General features: G+C 34.9%; 1 protein-coding gene across 2 annotated transcripts; it reads left to right on the top strand.

The window, feature by feature from the left end:
* Positions 1–670: 670 nt before the first annotated feature.
* On the top strand, positions 671–19050 carry Tlr3 (toll like receptor 3). 2 transcript variants are annotated; one of them, XM_074054798.1, is made up of 5 exons: positions 671–1085; positions 9468–9915; positions 11575–11766; positions 14644–16496; positions 16700–19050. In XM_074054798.1, exons 2-5 carry the CDS (start codon positions 9472–9474, stop codon positions 16926–16928), a joined length of 2718 nt encoding a protein of 905 aa, XP_073910899.1. In that variant the 5' UTR covers positions 671–1085; positions 9468–9471; the 3' UTR covers positions 16929–19050. The 2 variants fall into 2 exon arrangements, with proteins under 2 accessions (XP_073910899.1, XP_073910898.1); XM_074054797.1 differs by having other exon boundaries at positions 9464–9915.
* The last annotated feature ends 471 nt before the right edge of the window (positions 19051–19521 follow it).

Below are 19521 nucleotides of genomic sequence, written 5' to 3'. Positions count from 1 at the left end.
TGGGGCAAGAAGAAGGCAGTTGACATCATGATACAAAGTCACTTTTTATTCTGCAATCAATTCAAGCTAATGACATGTTTCAACTTTCCCAGGCTGTTTTATTACTTGTTTGAAAACTAAATGTGGTAACTTGTGGTATAGCCTTAGGCAAATCACTTACCTCTCTAGGTTTCGTTTTCCACTTTTCTCAAACAAGGAAGTTGGGTTAGGTGCTCCTTACCAGTTCCTTCCAATTGTTACATTTTACTATATTACAGTCTGGCTATATATAATATTATATCATTGCACATCAGTAATGAAAACTGTGAGTCCTTTCCTTGGCTTACATATTTCTTTAAGGACTTGTAGTCTTCGAAGCTAATTGAGAAGGAAATGTTTCATCTGAACTTTCTCCTGGCACACCTGTTTAATCCTTAACGTGCTCACTATGGAATAGTGAATCCAAATAAGGTAGGATTGGATCTTGGCTTTGTGCCAGACAGATTTCTCTGCTGTGAAACTGTTTTCCCCTTTAATCAAGAGGTTAAATTCCGCCTTGTTTCCTTTACAGAGTTGCAGCAAAGGTAAAGCAAGAGAAACACTGGGGATGTGCCATAACTTCGATTAGGAATGGAGAGTTTTTTTCATCTTCTCTGGAATCCGTCAGCTTTGCAGTCCTCTGCAGCATGTGGAGGCAGGAGGGGAGGGGAAGGAGGAGGGGAGAGGAGAAGGGAAGGTAGGTTGCTGGACATTTATTACTGTCCAGCTTTCCAGTCCTGCCCACAGGCAACAGGTCCCACCCTGTCGACTTTCTCCTTTGTTAATCCAGGACCATTTCCTTGAAATCCACCACACTCTCTTACCAAAAAGGCTTAAAAGGAGACATTTTAAGAAGCAGTTTAAAACATCTCAGTGAAAATGTTCTGTTTTTTTCTCTCATCTCCCTTCTTAGAATGCACCAAATACAAAAGCTTTTTTTCCACCCCCAACATCAGTTTCACTTTCAAGAGTACAGGAAACTTGCCACACTCACTTCCCTGATGAAAACGTCTGGATTTGGAGTAATTAATAAAAGGAACAACCGGCAGTCACCCGAATAAGTGAAGGTATATATTTTAAATTCTTACTGGGGGTAGGATCGCTCTAGCTGAGTAAAGTTAAGAATGAATTCTCTTAATTCACTTAGCTTTTAGCATTTATCTGTCTTCCTTTGAGCTTGTGCTTGAAACTGTCAGACTCATTCACCAAGGAAAGTGGAAGAATATGCAGATGATACAGGTATGGGGAGAAATGTATCGTAAATCAGAATACAAGTAATAGCAACAATAATTAATGTGATAAAACATTTTATGCTGTAATATTTTTTAAAAAATGTTTCCTTTCTAGGATTCTGGAAATGCACATTAGGAAAGCTATAGAAATCATTTTGCAACAAACAACCTTAAAAAAACTGCATCTTTGCCTTAAAGAAACAAAATTCCAGGAGGTTAAAACAACAACAACAAAAATCCCACTTACCTCATTTTCTCAGTTTAGTTGGCTGGAGAGAAGAGAGGAGAGGCACTTGACAATAATGTGCTTGATAAAGAATTCTTCAGGTGTTCCTAAGAGAAAGTAAATGGCCTTCTTTCGCCTAATAAAGGAAAGTGAAAGATGAGAGGTGGAAAGTTGTTCAAATGTGTAAGATCAAAATCAGCAGGAGTAACTGCGGGATACTCAGGTGAAAACAGAGTTAGCCTTCAATATTAAAGTTTCAGCAAGTTGACTCCAACTTTGCAACGTGATTATGTGTTGCGATGTGTCTGCATACAGGTGCCTGTGAATTAACTTAGAAAAAAAATGCAACTGTAAGTATAAATACTGGTTAACTCCAGGTGTTCTGGGTCTAGCTCTGTCCTAACCATTATGCAGTGCCCTCTCTCCCATGGATAAAGAGATGAAATTCTATGCACCCTTGGAAAACCTTTCCCAAATTGCCAGACTCTGTAAGTCTATTTTTCTTTCCTAGTCTTTACTATTTTTTTTGCTTACTTTGTTTCTGTTAGATCTCATTCAGTAGCAACTTCTTCTCACTCTCATTTCTTCTTTTAACTGTATTATTTGTTTTACTGAAGTATTAAGTTTTTTTGTATGGGTTACATTGTTAGAAGCTTACTGAATCTTTGTGTATCTCCAGACACTCTTTTTTCTTTAATTGTTTAGTTGGATATGAAATTTTAGGTTCAAAATAATTTCCCACTCACAGTTTGAAAGGTTGTGTCTATTGTTACCTAGTGATTCATGTTGCTAATACAAAGATTTGCATCGATCAGTATCTCTTTCCTTTGAAAGTAATTGATTATGTCACTCCTTAGAAATTTTTAAGGACATTTTTTGTGTGTAAGTGGTTACAATTATGAAATTTCCTAAGATTCTATTTTCTTTTTTCATGTGTCCTGCATTATTACCAATTGGTGAGTTTTTCCCATCTATGAAGTGTGTCTTCATATCTGGGGATGTTTTTCAGTCATTTTGGTATATAGTTTGTAAATGGATTAGTCCTTGGTGATTTTGATCTCAATCTAGAGCTCTTCCAGAATGGTAGATGTCACCTGAACAAGGAGGAGAATATGTTGCAGGTATTGTACCTGTGAGTTGAGAGGTAGAGGTAGGAAGTCCTTATGATACTGAGAGAAGTTGAGCAGAATTTCAGACAGATGGAGGGAGGGGCTCTGGTCCTTGACTTCCAGAAAGCATCATTTTAATTCCACATCTAGACTCTGCTCCTCAGGTTCTTCATAGCCTATGCATTTCACTTTGTGTGCAGTTTTAAAAACAGTGCCAATATTATAAGGGCAGAAAATTGTAATATACGTTTATGAAAGGTTTTTTTTGCTGATAATTAGACTAGAATATTAGTAAACCCACTATTTTAAAAAACCATGTTAGTGCAATTCTAAATACTCAGAATTTTCCTAGAATTAATCATGGGAGGTGATTGTGTCCTCTAAAATTTACCTGGAATTATTCTTGCTTCAGAATTTTTACATTTTGAGGGAAATTAACTTTAAAATCATTGATGTTAATTTGTCTTCATTCTTTAAGGATGCATTTGATGTTTTTATTGCTGGGCTGGGTATGGGTACACTGCGGCATTTACAAAAGTTCTTACAATACCAAGTATATCACCCCTCCACCATTCTCCTAACCATTCCTGGAATAGTTCAACAGGTCTCATCTTTCCATTTACATACATGTATACACAATATTTGTACCATATTCACCATTTCCTGACCCCTCTCCCCCCTCCAACCCGTTACGCCCCCCACCACCACAAGACCAGTTTCATCCTGCTGTTCTCCGATTTTGTATAAGAGAAAGAAAAAAAAAAGACGTTTTTAGTTTTTTAAGATAGCTATACATGGAGTTTTCTTGTGGCACTTCCATGTATATATGTATTTTAGCCTGATTTGGTTCATCTTCTCTATTTTTCTTCTTTCTACCTTAGTCTCTTTCTTATGGTGGTTTCTGCTGGTTTAAAAATTCTGTACTCATTCTTGTATAGAGAGTATATCAACCATATTCACCCTTTTAACTTCCTTCTTTTGCCTTCTTCCTCTCATATGTGACCTCCCCTTAGCATGACCTGTTTTTCATATTACTTGTATTGGTGTTAGCTCTATATTCCACACATGAAGGAGATCATGGGATTTTTGGCCTTCTGAGCCTGGCTAACTTCACTTAAGATGATGTTTTCCAGTTCCATCCATTTACCTGCAAATGACAAAATTTAATTCTTCTTTGTGGCTGAATAAAATTCCATTGTGTATAAATGCTACATTTTCTTGATCCATTAATCAGTAGTGGGGCATTTGACTATTTCCATAGCTTAGCTATTGTGAATAATGTTAATTTCTGAAAGTGAAACTAAGTTGGTGATCATGCCAGAGGGTACTATTTGAGGTATACATCCTACCAAAATACCTAGTGACTCTAGAGATAAAAGCAATTTTCTTAAGTTGATTAAGTGCCTGTGGAAAGCTACTTATTTAATAGATATTTATCTATTCAGTGCTAACTGTGTTCTGGCATTGACCCAGGCACAGTCCATATTGAATAGAATTTAAAAATCCAATGGGTTCTATTAATATGGCTTTACAATTATATAAGGAGGAAGAGTAATAAATAAGTAAAACTTTTTTAAAAAGGTCCCCACATATGAGGCTTCATAATTATTTGAGCTGGAGTTGTGGCTTAAGAGGTAGATTGTCTACCTAGCAAGTGTGAAGCTGTGAGTTCAAATCCCTGTACCACCAAATTTTTAAAAAAATAAATAGTAATAAATATCAGATAATTCTCATCTATCATACCATGGAAAAAGCAATCTAATGAAAGGAGATTGTAATGAGAGGATTAACAATTTGAACTTCAAAACTTACTTTGAAGTTGTAGATACCAAGACAGTATGTTCTTGGCATAGGAATGGAAAAACATTTCAGTGGAGGAGAATAGAAAGCCCAGGAATAGACCCAGACATAAATATTTATTTGTTTTGCTTTGTGATTTTTGTTTTTGTTTTTAAGACAGGATCTCACTATGTAGCTCAGGCTGGCTTTGAACTCACTGTCTTCTTGCCTTCTACTAAGTGTTGGGAATAGAGGCATGCAACACTATGTCTGGCACAGTGTATCTGGCTTTTAAGAGAGGCCCAGAAGCAATTCATAGGGAGAAAGGAAACTTTTTTTTTAACAATGGTCTGATGACTGGATATACAACTGATGAAAACAAATCTGACTCCAACTTCACCACCATACACAAAAATTAATTTACAAAAGATTGTAGACCTTCACATAAAAGCTAAAGCCATAAATCTTTCTAAAAGAATGTTTGAACAATTTGGGAGTAGATAAAGTTTCTTGGTGTGACACAGAAGGAAATAATAATGAAGGAAAAATAAGTTAGACTTCATCATAATTAAGAAAACATCATTAAAAAATGAGTGAGCAACCCACAGGCTGGGAGAAAATATTAAAAAATATGAGTCTGTCAGGTATATAATAACCTCCCTTAAAAACAGTAATAACAGTAAAGAAATGATCCAATAAAGGGGCAAAATATTTGAATATAGAACGGAAAACATATAAATGAAAATCAGAATGCAAGATTTAGAAATATCGCTAGTCAGCAGAGAAACATAAATTAAAACCATAATTAACTATTACTACACACTCATCAGGATGATTAAAAATAAAAGGACTAATAGTACCAATTTTTGGTAAGGATTTTAGTAAGAGTGTAAAATGGTACAATACTTTCCCAAAAGATCTAGCAGTTTATTATAAAACCAATGATATAGTTACAAAATGATCCAGCAACACACATTTAGTTTGAATGAATTTTGGTAGAAATGGATGAATTTTGATTGTCCTGGGCAGTACAATAGTCTCATGCTGAACAGCGACAGCATGCCACTCTGTCGGCCACAGGATCATGACAGCAAGCAACCAATAACTACAGTGTACTGTGTTGCTAAGCTGTGATGTTCAATAGGGTAGGTGTACTAAATGCACTTTTGACATACAACAACATTTTCAATTTACAATGGATTTATAGGGATGGAATCACATTGTAAGCCAAGAAGCATCTGTGCATTGTTGCAGTGGCTCTATTTTGAAACAACAAAAATCTCTTACTGTACCTAATTTATGGTGTAAACTTTACTATAGGTACATGAATGTAGGAAAAAACATAGTATTTGTGAACTTTGGTACTATCTGTGCTACTAAGTGTCCACTGTGGGTCTTGGGAACATATTCCCTAGAGATAGGGGGAAGCTATTGTACTGAAACATGCATCCTAAGTAAATTTCAAAGCTAATATGCTGAATGAAAGAAGGCTTATATACAAGAGTGAATAAGACCCCATTTGTCTGAGGTTAAAAGCTACACAAAACTAATCTAGAGTGGAAAAACCTCAGAGAAATCTTTGCTTCTGGGAAATGGATGGAAATTAACAAGAAAGGGGGTAGGAGAACTCTTTATGGTTTGAGTTCCACAGATGTAGGCATTTGTCAAAGCTCAGAGAGTATACACTTAAGATTTGTCCATTTCGTTGGTACAAATTTTACAACAAAATAAAAACTCTATAAATAAAATTTGAATGATAGGGAAGAATGTACATTCCATTTAAATTTAAGGAGAAGAGTACTGTTGTTTGTAGCATACTTTTGTGAACTGATGGTTGATAGAATTATCAAAAGATGATAGCACAAACATGTACTCTTCAAAATTCTTTGAATTGTGTTGTATATTTAAAAGTTTGGTTTTTAAAAAAATTTCATCATTCATAGTACAAGGAAGGTGTATTTTGAAAATTCTGTAAGTGCATACAGTGTACAATTCAGCCCCTCCCCATTTTATTCCCTTAGGTTCCCTCCCTAACCTCCTCCTTTTCAAACAGTATTTGGTGGGTTTCATTTTACTACCTTCATACATATACACATAGTATACTTTTATCTCTTCACCTCCTGGTCCTCTCTCTTATCCATGTCCTTCCTCCCACTGATTTCATCTCATCTCCCCCCCCCCCATAGTTCCCCTTTTGCATTCATGTCCCATTGTCATTATTATCATTTTCACATAAGAATGAAAACATGTGATGTTTGACTTTTTGAGCTTGGCTTATTTTGCTCAAAATGATCTCCAGTTCCATCCATTTTTCTACTAACAACAATATTTTGTTCCTTAAGTTTGAATAAATACTTCATCGTGTATATATACCACATTTCATTATCTGTTGGTCAATTGTTGGGCACTTAAGATGATGCCACAGTTTGGCTATTACATTTAGTAGTGTGGTGGAGTGCAGGTGTCTCTCTTATATATTGATTTACACTCCTTTGGATATTTGCCCAAGAATAGTATAGCTAGGTAATAAGGTAAGTCTATTTATAGATTTTTGATAAGCCTCCATACTGATATCCATAGAGGATGCACAGTTTACATTCCCACCAAAACTGTGTGAAGTTTTCTTTCCAGCAATCTTTTCAGAATTTACTGTTATTTGTTTTATTGTTGATAGCCATTCTGACTAGGTGAGGTGGAATCTCAATGTAGTTTTGATTTGGATTTCCTTTATAGTTAAGGATGTTAAACATTTCTTCATGTGTTTATTAGCCATTTGTACTTCTTCTGAGAACTGTTTAATTCATTTACCCATTTATTAATTGGATTTTTTGTGATTTTGCTATTTAACTTTTGAGTTTTTTGTATATGCTAGATAGCTAATGAATAACTGGCAAAGATTTTTTTCTCCCATTCTGTGGGTTGTCTCTTGATTCTGGTAACTGTTTCTTTTGATGGCAGCAGGGTTTTAGTTTTTGCAATTTCATTTGTTGATTTTTGTCCTTATTTCTTGAGTGATTAGAGTCCTTTTTAGGAAATGATTACCATGCCTATGTCTTTAAGAGTTTTCCCTGTGTTAATCTCAAAGTTCCAGGTCTTACATTAAGATCTTTGATCAATTAGGACTTTTTTATAGTGTGAGAAATAGGGGTCTAGTTTGTTTTTCATGTAGATAACCAGTTTTCTCAGAATCATTTGTTGAAGAGGCTGTCTTTTCTCCAGAGGCTCTGTTTTGGGTTCCTCTGTTAAAAATCAGAAAGTTTTAGATGTGGGTTTATTTGTGGGCTTTTTGTTCTACTGCATTGGTCTTTGTGTCTGTTTTTGTGCCACTACCATGGTGTATATGTTACTATGGCTTTGTTGTGTAATTTGAAGTCTGATACCGTGATAACTCCAGTATGTTTTTTCCCCTCAGAAATGCTTTGGCTATTCAGAGTTTTTTGTGCTTCCATAGGAATTTTAGGATTGATTTTTCTATTTCTTTGAAAAAATGACATTGGGATCTTGATGGAAATTTCATTGAACCTATAGATTAGTTTTTGTAGTATAGTCATCATTACAATTTTAATTCTGCCCATCCATGATCATGGGAGATCATTCCATCTTTTGGCACTTTTTAAATTTCTTTCCTCAAGGTTTTATAGTTTTTGTTTTAGATGCTTTTCACCTCTTGAGTTGATTTTTTTTACAAGGTATTTCATTTTCTCAAGGCTATCGTGAATAGGATTGTTTTCCTGATTTCTTTCTCTGCCTATTCATTGTTGGAATATAGAAAGTTTAGTGATTTTTATATGTTAAAATTTTGTATCCTGCTACTTTGTTGAAGGTGTTTATCAGCTCTAACTTTTTTTGGTGCAGTCTTCTTTTAAGTATAGAATCATATCATCTACAAATAAGGCTAATTTGGCTTCTGCATTTTCTATTTGTATCCCTTTTATTTCTCTTGCCTATTGTGCTGGCTAGGAATTCTAGCACTATATTGAATAAGAGTCTTGTCTTGTTCCTGATTTTAGAAGAAATGATTTCAGTTTTTCCCTATCTAATACAATGTTGGCTGTAAGTTTGTCATGTATATCCTTTACTATGTTGAGATACCATTTCTTCTATTCCTTGTTTCTTCAAGGCTTTTACCATGAAGGAATGATGCATTTTATTAAAGACTTTTTTTGCATCTAGTGAGATGGTCATGTGATTTTTGTCCTTGATGCTGTTTATGTGGTATATTATATTTTTTGATCTGTGTAAGTTGTACCACCTTGCATCCCTGGAATGAAACCAACTTAATCATGGTGTATAATCTTTTTAATGTAAAACTATTAACTGTTGTATCTCCATAAAATGGATAGGGTATAGTTGGATAGGAGAAATAACTTCTAATGTTTAGTACCAAGTAGAATAATTGGGGTTGACGATAATTAGTTATGTATTTCAAAATAGCATTTTCAATAGTATTGAAAAGAACTTTGCTGCCAATGGTAAGTATTTGAGGTAGGGAATATGCCAGTTACCCTGAGCTGATCATTATATATCATGTACATCTATTGAGATATGACAAGGTACTCTCTATGTATATACAATTATTATATAGCAATATAAAAGAGATCTTGTCTAAACTTGGCAGGTTTATAATAGAGTTTTAGGTATAGTTTTTGAAATTGCAAATGTAACAGATAAAAATAATTAAAGCTAAGTTGTGAAGACAATGAAGAAACAGTGATTAACTTCCTTTTCCATCTAGTGGGAAGTAAATGCTTACAGTCAGCAAGGAAATAGAAGGGAAAGAATATTATTTAAGTTCATGGAGGTGACCATGAGATTTTAAATAGAAACAGTCAAGAGAGGTTACATTGGAACATTGCAACTGGGGTGGAGATAAAGGATGAGAAAATAGTCTGTATAGTTCACTTTTACCTTGCTGTGTTGTTTGAATTATTTCCCTCTGATGTACTGCTTATATAATATATACTTGTATAGCATAACATTATGAAAAAAAGTCATACATAGCCACATTTTGGTTATGTATTTCACGAGGAATGTACCAATGCATAGGAAAGCATGTGTGAGTAATATTGTCCATTACTTTTGTATATTTCTTTTGTAAGGCAGAATCATGAGACGGCATTTGCCTTATTGTACATCCTCCTTTTTGGGACTGTTGCCTTTTTGGATTCTGTGTACATCTTCTACCAACAAATGTACTGTGAGACATGAAGTGGCTGACTGCAGTCATCTAAAGTTGACTTACATCCCTGATGACCTCCCTTTCAACATAACAGTGTTGAATCTTACCCATAATCAACTCCGAGGATTGCCACCTGCCAATTTTACAAGATATAGCCAACTTACTGTCTTGGATGGAGGTTTTAATTCCATTTCAAAACTGGAGCCAGAATTGTGCCAAAACCTTCCCATGCTGAAAGTTTTGAGCCTCCAACACAATGAGCTATCTCAACTTTCTGATAAAATGTTTATGTTCTGCGTGAATTTGACTGAACTTCATCTAATGTCTAACTCAATCCACAAAATTCAAAACAATCCCTTTAAAAAACAGAAGGTAAGATGAAAATGTTCATTGTTGCCATCTAATAAATGTGGGATATGTTATCTAATGTTAAGATTTCAAGTCATTTTATTGTTAGACTTCATGTCTAAATATCAGGGTAAGAATAAGAAAAATTGGGGGGACCTGAACAAAATATTGCCATTGTGATTAAAAATGTTTTCAAAATTATAGTGTTAAATCAGCCTCACGTGTATTTCAAATAAATTTACCTCTCTTGCTTTCTCTCATTTGAAACAGGACTTAGAACTTAGGACCTGTGATCAGAGAAGTATCAGACTGTTCCATAAGGAGCAGAGAAAATAAACTCACAATTACTGATTTTAGCATATGAAGCAGTGGGAAAATATTGACTCCAAATTCTGACTTAAATAAAGCTAATGAATTGATACAGCTAAGCACATTGTTCAGTTAAAAAATACCTACTCTTTATTTAAGAGAGCTCAGGTATCATTTTTCCATTGGCTACCACCTCTTTCATTTTAGCACTTTGCTTGAATTTTTAAATCTGTGGGAAAAATCTGTAGTTCATGCAATTATAAAGTGCTTTTCTCAAACCAAAGCAATTTTCAAGTCTATTTGTTTTTTTCATTTTATGGCCTTATAAAAATAAACTTGTTCCTCTTGAGATATCAAGAATAATGTACAGGAGACACATTTATAAAGTGATTTGTTATCCAGTTATTTTAAATCCTTTCTTGTGCTTTCTTAGATTCTTATGTAAATGAAATATCTTTGGACACAAGCACCTCAAAGTCTGATCAGAAAAATTAATAGCAAAATGTTATTTATCTTTTTGAAACATAACTACAAGTCTTATTCTTTTTAATAGAGATTATGTTAGATTTTCCCCTAATGCCTATCAGGTTTTTCTTATATTTTACCTGAGTTTGAAGTTTACATGCATGTTCAAAAGTAACAGAGTGATAAAGCATCATACAATACTGACAGAAAATTTCATGTAATTATGAATGTTTTTCAACATAAAAGTCTTTTCAGGATTTATTAGTGGCAAAGTTGTACTCATACTTCTTTTTTTCCTTTTCGTTTCTTTTTTGTGGTACTGGGGTTTGAACTCAGGGGCCAACACCTTGAGCCACTCCACCAGCCCCTGTTTTGTGATGGTTTTTTATTTCAAGATAGAGTCTCAAGAACTAATTTGTTGGCTTTGAACTGCTATCCTCCTGATCTCTGCCTCCTGAGTAGGTAGGATTACCAGAGTGAGCCAAAGGCACCTGGCTCACTCACCAGCCCTCTACTCATAAGGAAACATTGTATTCTTCTTTTTTCCTGTTACTAATTTCCAAGACTAATTCCTGACACTGCATGTTTAGTAAACCACATAGATTGCATCATAATAAATGTGTACTTTAAATAAGTAAATAAATTATGAATTTTCATTATATCACAAATTAGCTTAAATCCTTTTATTTTGCTGAGAGAAATAAAGTGACTCTTGAAGTAAGAAACTAAATCCATGCAACAGGGTGTTTTCAATCACAAGGATCACTTGCTACTCCTGTTTTCAGTTCTCTACAGAATAATAGATGGCGACATTTTGCTGTTGACATACTTCTAAGATTCACTCATGTTTGGAGGAGCTGTCTTTGATGACAAGACTCTAACCTATATACTTTTTCTTTTTACTCTCAGAATTTAATCAAATTAGATTTGTCTCATAATAGTTTATCATCTACAAAACTAGGAACTCAGCTCCAACTGGAAAATCTCCAAGAGCTTCTATTAACAAATAATAAAATTAAAGCACTTAGAAGTGAGGAACTTGATTTCCTTGGCAAGTCTTCTTTACAAAAATTGGAGTTATCATCAAATCAAATTAAAGAGGTAAGAAGTAATACAAATTATTCTGAATTCTACTGACTGTGTTACATAGATAGGAATCTAAGGGGTCTTAGAGGGAAAAAAAAACTTACAAGCTTCACCATGTCTTCCAGAAATCCTTTAACACTTTGCTTAGGGCCATTGGTGTCATTGTCAAGTGAAATGTGATACTTAGAAGATGGGGCTTTGTTGTCAAACAGTCGTGGGTTAAAATTCCTGTGCTACATGATAAAAGCGAGAGCACACAAGGGAGGTATGAGGATAGGTAAGACACCTAAAAAATTAGCTAGCATTTGTTGCCCTTAATGCAGAGAAACTAAAGCAGATACCTTAAAAGCAACTGAGGCCAATAGGAAAAGGGGACCAGGTACTAGAGAAAAGGTTAGATCAAAAAGAATTAACCTAGAAGGTAACACACACACACAGGAAATCAATGTGAGTCAATGCCCTGTATAGCTATCCTTATCTCAACCAGCAAAAACCCTTGTTCCTTCCTATTATTGCTTATACTCTCTCTTCAACAAAATTAGAGGTAAGGGCAAAATAGTTTCTGCTGGGTATTGAGGGGGTGGGGAGAGAGGGAGGGGGCGGAGTGGGTGGTAAGGGAGGGGGTGGGGGCAGTGGGGAGAAATGACCCAAGCCTTGTATGCACATATGAATAATAAAACAATAAAAATTAAAAAAAAAATCTTGTGCTATTAACAGTTCTTTCACCTTGGGAAACTTACTGATCCTAGTTTCTTTACTTAGAAAGTGGAAATAGTACCCTGTATCTCACAAACGTTCTGAAAAAATTAAAATACTATGATGGCTGAGAACACAGGTTTAAAGGTGGGTTAGCTGACCCCCTCTGTGGATTTATCTTTTAATAATTGTGTAATCAGTTAAGTTATTCAGTTTCTCTCTACTTTGGCCTGTCAGCTTTCAAATTGGTATAGTAATAATACTAATGGCACTACTTCATAAAACTGTCGGTAAATAATTAGTACAGTGTCTGACATTATAGTAAGTGCTCAATAAATGACAGTTAGCTCTATATTATTATAAAAACCTTCCGTTATATAGAAAGGTTTTATAATAACCTTCCTATGATGGAGTGTACCTACTTAACCATCATTTCTCAGATCCATGATCTTCAGTTGAATTATTTCCATACACAGCTATGTCTGTATTTTACCCCTTCACAGACAATAAGAATATTGGAAGTCTTTAATTAAACAACTTTTTAAAGCTATATTATTTTTTAGAGATAAAAGATAGATTGTGTATAGAATTATCCTGAAATAATGATGAAATATTTTGTATAAGCTACTCATTTTATTTTATTTCTTGGTGGAACTGGAGACTGAACTCAGGACCTCACTTGAGCTAAGACTCTTGTCCTTTTGTTTTTAGTTTGTTTTTCATGTAAGGTCCTGTACTTTTGCTGGTACCAGCCTCAGACTGTGATCCTCCTACTTCCACTTCCACCATGCTTTGCCCTTCATTTTATTTTTAAACAGCGTTTTCCCTGATTAGAGAATTTATTGTCATAGTATTATAAAATACATAAATAATGAGGAACAATAAAAATTAAGGCTAATAAAAGTCACTTTAAAGTCCACAAACAACTTTAAAGTCAGAAACAACAACTGCTAGCATTTGGATATATTTATCTCTACCTTTTCTCCAAATAATTATAAGAAAAAGTGAGCTAAAATTTATAGAGTAGTTAACTCAGTACTGTGAAAAAATATATTACATGTAAGATCTTTTAAATTAATTTGTTCTTACCATCATTTTGGACAAGAGTGAATAGAGATTAGGAAGTATTAAGTGCCACATCTAAAGTCTCAGAGGGACCATCTGATGAAAGAGCTGGGTTTCTGGAATGTGACCAGAGCTCATTCTCTTAACAGATATGCTACTATGAGTAGCACTTAAGTGTAATAGTTTCTGCTGTTTTTAAAAATTAATATAAAAAATGAACATATCCCAGGTAATTAGGAATTATCATTCAAAAACTTAATTTTAGTGACTGCAAAATAATACTATCATGTAAATGTACCATAATTGATTTGGTAATTTCCTGCTTTGCATTTTAACTGTTTATTTCCAATGGAAAACACTTTCTTCCACACTTAATTCTTTCTTTTCCTTTAGTTCAAATATTTCACAAGCACTATATAGAAATCAAAGCTTCTTGCTCCCCCTGGTGAGTTTATTTGTCAGGGACTGGCTACTGTCCTCTCTGTATTCCTTTTCTCCTACCTTCTAGTCTCTTGGCTCAGCATTGAGTTCCTGAACAGCCAACACTTCTGATAAGGGCGTGGGGGCATATGGAAGGGAGAGAGAAACACTATCATAAAATAAAGTCAGAAGAAAACTTGGCTGGAAATACCAAAATGATAGCTGACCTCAGAATTCCAGAAAGGAAAACCCATGTCACTATTTTATAATAAAAGCCATCCATCCATTCCTTGTGTGATGGTCACTGACACAAGTAGTCACCAAGACACAACCAGGATCTGTCCCATTGGTGACTTCACAGATAGTTTATTATTCACAATTTTACCTAGTGTGTTAAAAGTAAAATCACCAGGAGACTTAACACAAACTGGGAGGCCAGAGAAGGGCCCTACAGAAGGGGCATCTAAACTTATCCATGAATGTTGAGTAGAAGTGAGCTGGGAGGTCAGGGGTAGGAGCAGAGGGTGGGTAGAATAGGCACAGAGCAAGGAAGGAGCTGTGTTAGAGGGACAGAGAGAGAGAGATGCCTTGCCTGAAGCATGTGGTGAAAGGGAAAGGAGATTGAATAAAGAATTGTATTTAAGCTTTTCAAAGGTCATACAGAACCTGTTATATATTGGTTATTAACCAAAAATTTTTTCTCACCTTTAGTTCTCTCCAGGGTGTTTTCATGCAATTGGAAAACTTTTTGGCCTCTTTTTGAACAATGTCCAACTGGGCCCCAGTCTCGCAGAGAATCTTTGTTTGGAATTATCAAACACAAGTATCCAGAATCTGTCTCTGAGTAACATCCAGCTGAATAGAATTACCAACATGACTTTCTTTGGACTAAAGCAGACGAGTCTTACCATGCTTGATCTTTCCCACAACAGCTTAAATGTGATTGGTAATAATTCCTTTGTCTGGCTTCCACATCTGAAATATTTCTTCCTGGAGTACAATAATATACAGCATTTGTCTTCTTACTCTTTTTATGGACTTTCCAATCTCAGATACCTGAATCTGAAAAGATCTTTTACTAAACAAAGTATTTCCCTTACTTCCCTCCCCAAGATTGATGATCTTTCCTTTCAGTGGCTTAAGTGTTTAGAGTTCCTTAACATGGAAGAAAACAATATTCCAGGCACAAAAAGCAATATGTTCACAGGATTGATAAATCTGAAGTATTTAAGTCTATCCAACACTTTCACAAGTTTGAAAACTTTAACAAATGAAACATTTTTATCACTTGCTTATTCTCCTTTACTCATACTCAACTTAACAAAAAATCAAATCTCAAAAATAGAGAGTGGTGCTTTCTTTTGGTTGGGCCACCTAAAGGTACTTGACCTTGGACTTAATCAAATTGAGCAAGAAATCACAGGCGAGGAATGGAGAGGTCTAGAAAATATTTTTGAAATCTACCTTTCCTACAACAAATACTTAAGACTGACCAGCAGTTCCTTTGCATTGGTTCCCGGCCTTCAACGACTGATGCTCCGGAGAGTGGCTCTTAAAAATGTGGACATCTCCCCTTCACCTTTCCACCCTCTTCGTAACTTGACCATTCTGGATCTAAGCAATAACAACATGGCTAACATAAATGATGGAATGTTGGAGGGTCTTGAGAAACTAGAAATTCTGGATTTGCAGCATAACAATTTAGCACGGTTCTGGAAGCTTGCAAACCCTGGTGGTCCTGTTCATTTTCTAAAGGGTCTTTCTCACCTCCACATCCTTAATTTAGAGTCCAATGGCTTTGACGAAATCCCAGTTGAGGCATTTAAGGACTTATTTGAACTAAAGAGCATCAATTTAGGCTTGAACAATTTAAACATATTCCCACCATCGGTCTTTGATGACCAGGTGTCTCTAAAGTCATTGAACCTTCAGAAGAATCTCATAACATCAATTGAGAAGAATGTTTTTGGGCCAGCTTTCAAGAACCTCAGCAATTTGGATATGAGCTTTAATCCATTTGATTGCACATGTGAAAGTATTGCCTGGTTTGTTAATTGGATTAATAAGACCCATACTAACATCTCTGAGCTCTCAACTCATTACCTCTGCAACACTCCACCTCGATATCATGGATTCCCAGTGATGCTTTTTGATACATCACCTTGCAAAGACAGTGCCCCCTTTGAACTTCTTTTCATGATCAATACCAGTGTGCTATTGATTTTTGTCTTTGCTGTACTGCTCATCCATTTTGAGGGTTGGAGGATAACTTTTTATTGGAATGTCTCAGTACATCGAGTTCTTGGTTTCAAGGAACTAGAGGGACAGCCAGAGATGTTTGAATATTCAGCATACATAATTCATGCCCATAGAGATAGAGATTGGGTCTGGGAACACTTCTCATCAATGGAAGAAAAAGACCAATCGCTCAAATTTTGTTTGGAAGAAAGGGACTTTGAGGCAGGTGTCCTTGGACTTGAAGCAATTGTTAATAGCATTAAACGAAGCAGAAAAATTGTTTTTGTGGTAACAGAGCATCTATTAAAAGATCCATTATGCAAAAGGTAGGTGTTGTGAAATTTTAAGTGTGTACTTGCTTTTTCAATTGAGCTTTCAAATGCTACTACACTCACAAATCAAAGACTTTAAAAAATTCTTGATGTTTAGATTGAAGTACATTCTGAAACTAATTTTAGATTGTTGAGCTGTTGATTGTTACAAACTATACATTGATAATTTAACCTTAACTTTTTATTTGTTTACTTAGATTCAAGGTACACCATGCAGTTCAGCAAGCTATTGAACAAAATCTGGATTCCATTATATTGATTTTTCTTGAAGATATTCCAGATTATAAACTAAACCATGCACTCTGTTTGCGAAGAGGAATGTTTAAATCTCACTGCATCTTGAACTGGCCAGTTCAGAAAGAACGGATAAATGCTTTTCATCATAAATTGCGAGTAGCACTTGGATCCCGAAATTCAGTGCATTAAATTTATTTTTTGATTAAATTAGCAAAGGAGGACTTTCCATCCTAAGTTCCATGGTAAATGTAAGTTTTACTTGAAAGTAACGTGATCAGGTTATGCATTTTGATGGGTGATGGTATTGCAAGACAATTATATCTCTTCTACAGAAATGTATCGCCCTGTTTCGGGCCTCTTATTAATGATGGACTTATATACCTCAAATAAACATCTAAGCACAGAAGAACATCCTGTACTAATGAATACACAATTGGTCACTGAGGACTGTCACAACGTTAGAGTTTTAAAATATTCCTCATTTAAAGAAAAGTTAGAGTTATATTTTGTGATATCAGTTTTGTGTGTACTTATAATAGGTTAAAAGATAATTGTTTTAATGGGTATAAAGCTATTTCAATTGTAAAAGAGTAAAATTCTCAGAGTTCAATTTATTTTTTTCAGTGGTAAAACTTTGTAATTTAGTATTTCAGTGTTGATTTTGTTAAATACCTTTTAATTTGCATACCCGGGACAGAAAACTTCATAATTTCCTTTGATTACTTATTTGAATAAAAATCATAATAAATCCTCATTTGTGTTATTCTAACACTTGGGTTGTTCTGCAGGAGATTAAGAGCAATTCTCTTATTTAAAAATATTGTAGAAAGTCTTGCTTCCTGACGGTCACTCAAGAGACTGGCTTTGTTGAAACAAAGAATTTCCCTCTCCTGTTCACAGACTCAAGAGATGGTGTTGGCCAAATCACTTGGTTTCACTGGGATTCATTGACTCCTGATCTTGAAAATTATGATGACAAACAAAATCTTAAATAATTAGTGATGATGAGCATGGTATAATTTGTTGACATGGACTCTACTGTATCATAAAACTACATGCTTTGTGCAAATCCTGTTCTAGAAAGACTATTAATTTTGTTTTATAATAAAATAAAAAACTTTTATTTTATTTTAAAATAAATGCAGTCAAAATATTGGAAGTAGAAATGAATAATATTTTGAGATATTTATAGAGATTTGAATGTAAGAAAGATAATGCTGTGTTAATTTCTTTTTCTTTTTTTTTCCATTCTTATTTCTTTTATTCAACTGGAGGTTCTAGTCAATGCAAATAAGCAAGAAAAAAAATTAATGGTATCCAGATTGGAAAGAAACAAAAACATCTTTATTCACAGATAGCATAATTTTCTGCACAGAAAATCTGGTGGAACTGACAAAACAACTACTATAAATGAATTTAGCAAACTGCAAATTTATATGAGAACAACAGTCAGAAACTGAAAATTGAAAAAAAGGAATATCAATTATAATAGCATCAAAAAATGTAAGCTATTTAGGGAAAAGATGTGCAATATATATACAATGAAAACTATAAACGTTGCTGAAAGAAATTAAGTGTCTAAAGAAATGTTCAGGGGTCTGAAGATTCTTTTTTTTTATTATTCATTTATTCACATGTGCATACATTGTTTGGGTCATTTCTCCCCCCTGCTCCCCTCCTCCACCTTCTCCCCTCCTGAAGCACTCATTTGTCTGCTGAATCTTAGGAGCAGTTGAACTATCACATTTTGGAACGTTGATTTAAGTACTTCAGTATTCTCAGAGCTAGGTTCATGTGTCACTGGAATAATACTTGGATCCACATCCAAGTGAATATCCAGTGAATATTCACTGTACTGAGGCAGGCTAGAATAGCATAGGGAAAGACGTTATTTGCATGACAACCAAAGGCTGATGCAACAAAGCTGCATTACAGTAAAGCATCCTGTGACTAATCTCACAGGATGACTCAAAACCAGCTGGGACCAGCATGGCTGACAGATGACTGATAACTGTCCTTTGTTTAAATATAATGTCATATTAATATCATCATCCTTGCAGAATTGACTGTTCCTATCATGCATCTGATCCCATGACACATTTGAAGACCCCATAGAAGAACAGAAAAGAGGAATAAACACACTTTTAGGAATTCTCTGCCTTTTCCCTTACTTTGGTTCATGAATATTCAATCCTTCCTTTCATTAAGTCTGATCATAAAATATGCTGTTCAAAAACCCAGTGGATGTGGCTCACTCTGAGAATGCCCACACTCACTCTACAATAAAACTCCCCCCACTCACAATTCCTTACTTTGTCTTTTCTGGGAATTCTTTCTCTGACTGTGAGAAGAACCTGGGAACTCTGGGTAGAGGTCTCTCTGTCTTTCTCTCTGGTATGTTTGCCTTTCTCCTCCATATCCCCTCACAGACAGCAGCAGTACTGCTGGTTCTGAGTCTAAAATATGCCAACAACATGACTGCATGGAAGTGTAATCTTCAATTTCAAATTACTTACCACCCCTACATCTAGATACTTGTTTTAAAACATTTTAAAAGGGCTGAAGGTGTGGCTCAAGTAGTCGAATGCCTTCCCCATTGAGTTCAAACTCCAGTAGTAACAAAAACAACAAAACCCACACATAAAAAACATTTTAGATGAGATTTATTTTTAACTGTGATATCCTGCGTTATTTTGGCATCATAACACAAAAACTACAACTACCTCTTTTCTTCTTGATACACTTTGTATGTTATCTATTGGTAATCTTAACTCTTTGTTAA

Source organism: Castor canadensis, chromosome 14, assembly GCF_047511655.1.
Source record: "Castor canadensis chromosome 14, mCasCan1.hap1v2, whole genome shotgun sequence".
NCBI lineage: Eukaryota > Metazoa > Chordata > Mammalia > Rodentia > Castoridae > Castor > Castor canadensis.
Note: the sequence above shows the minus strand (reverse complement) of the source record. Positions and strands in the feature narration are given on the sequence as shown.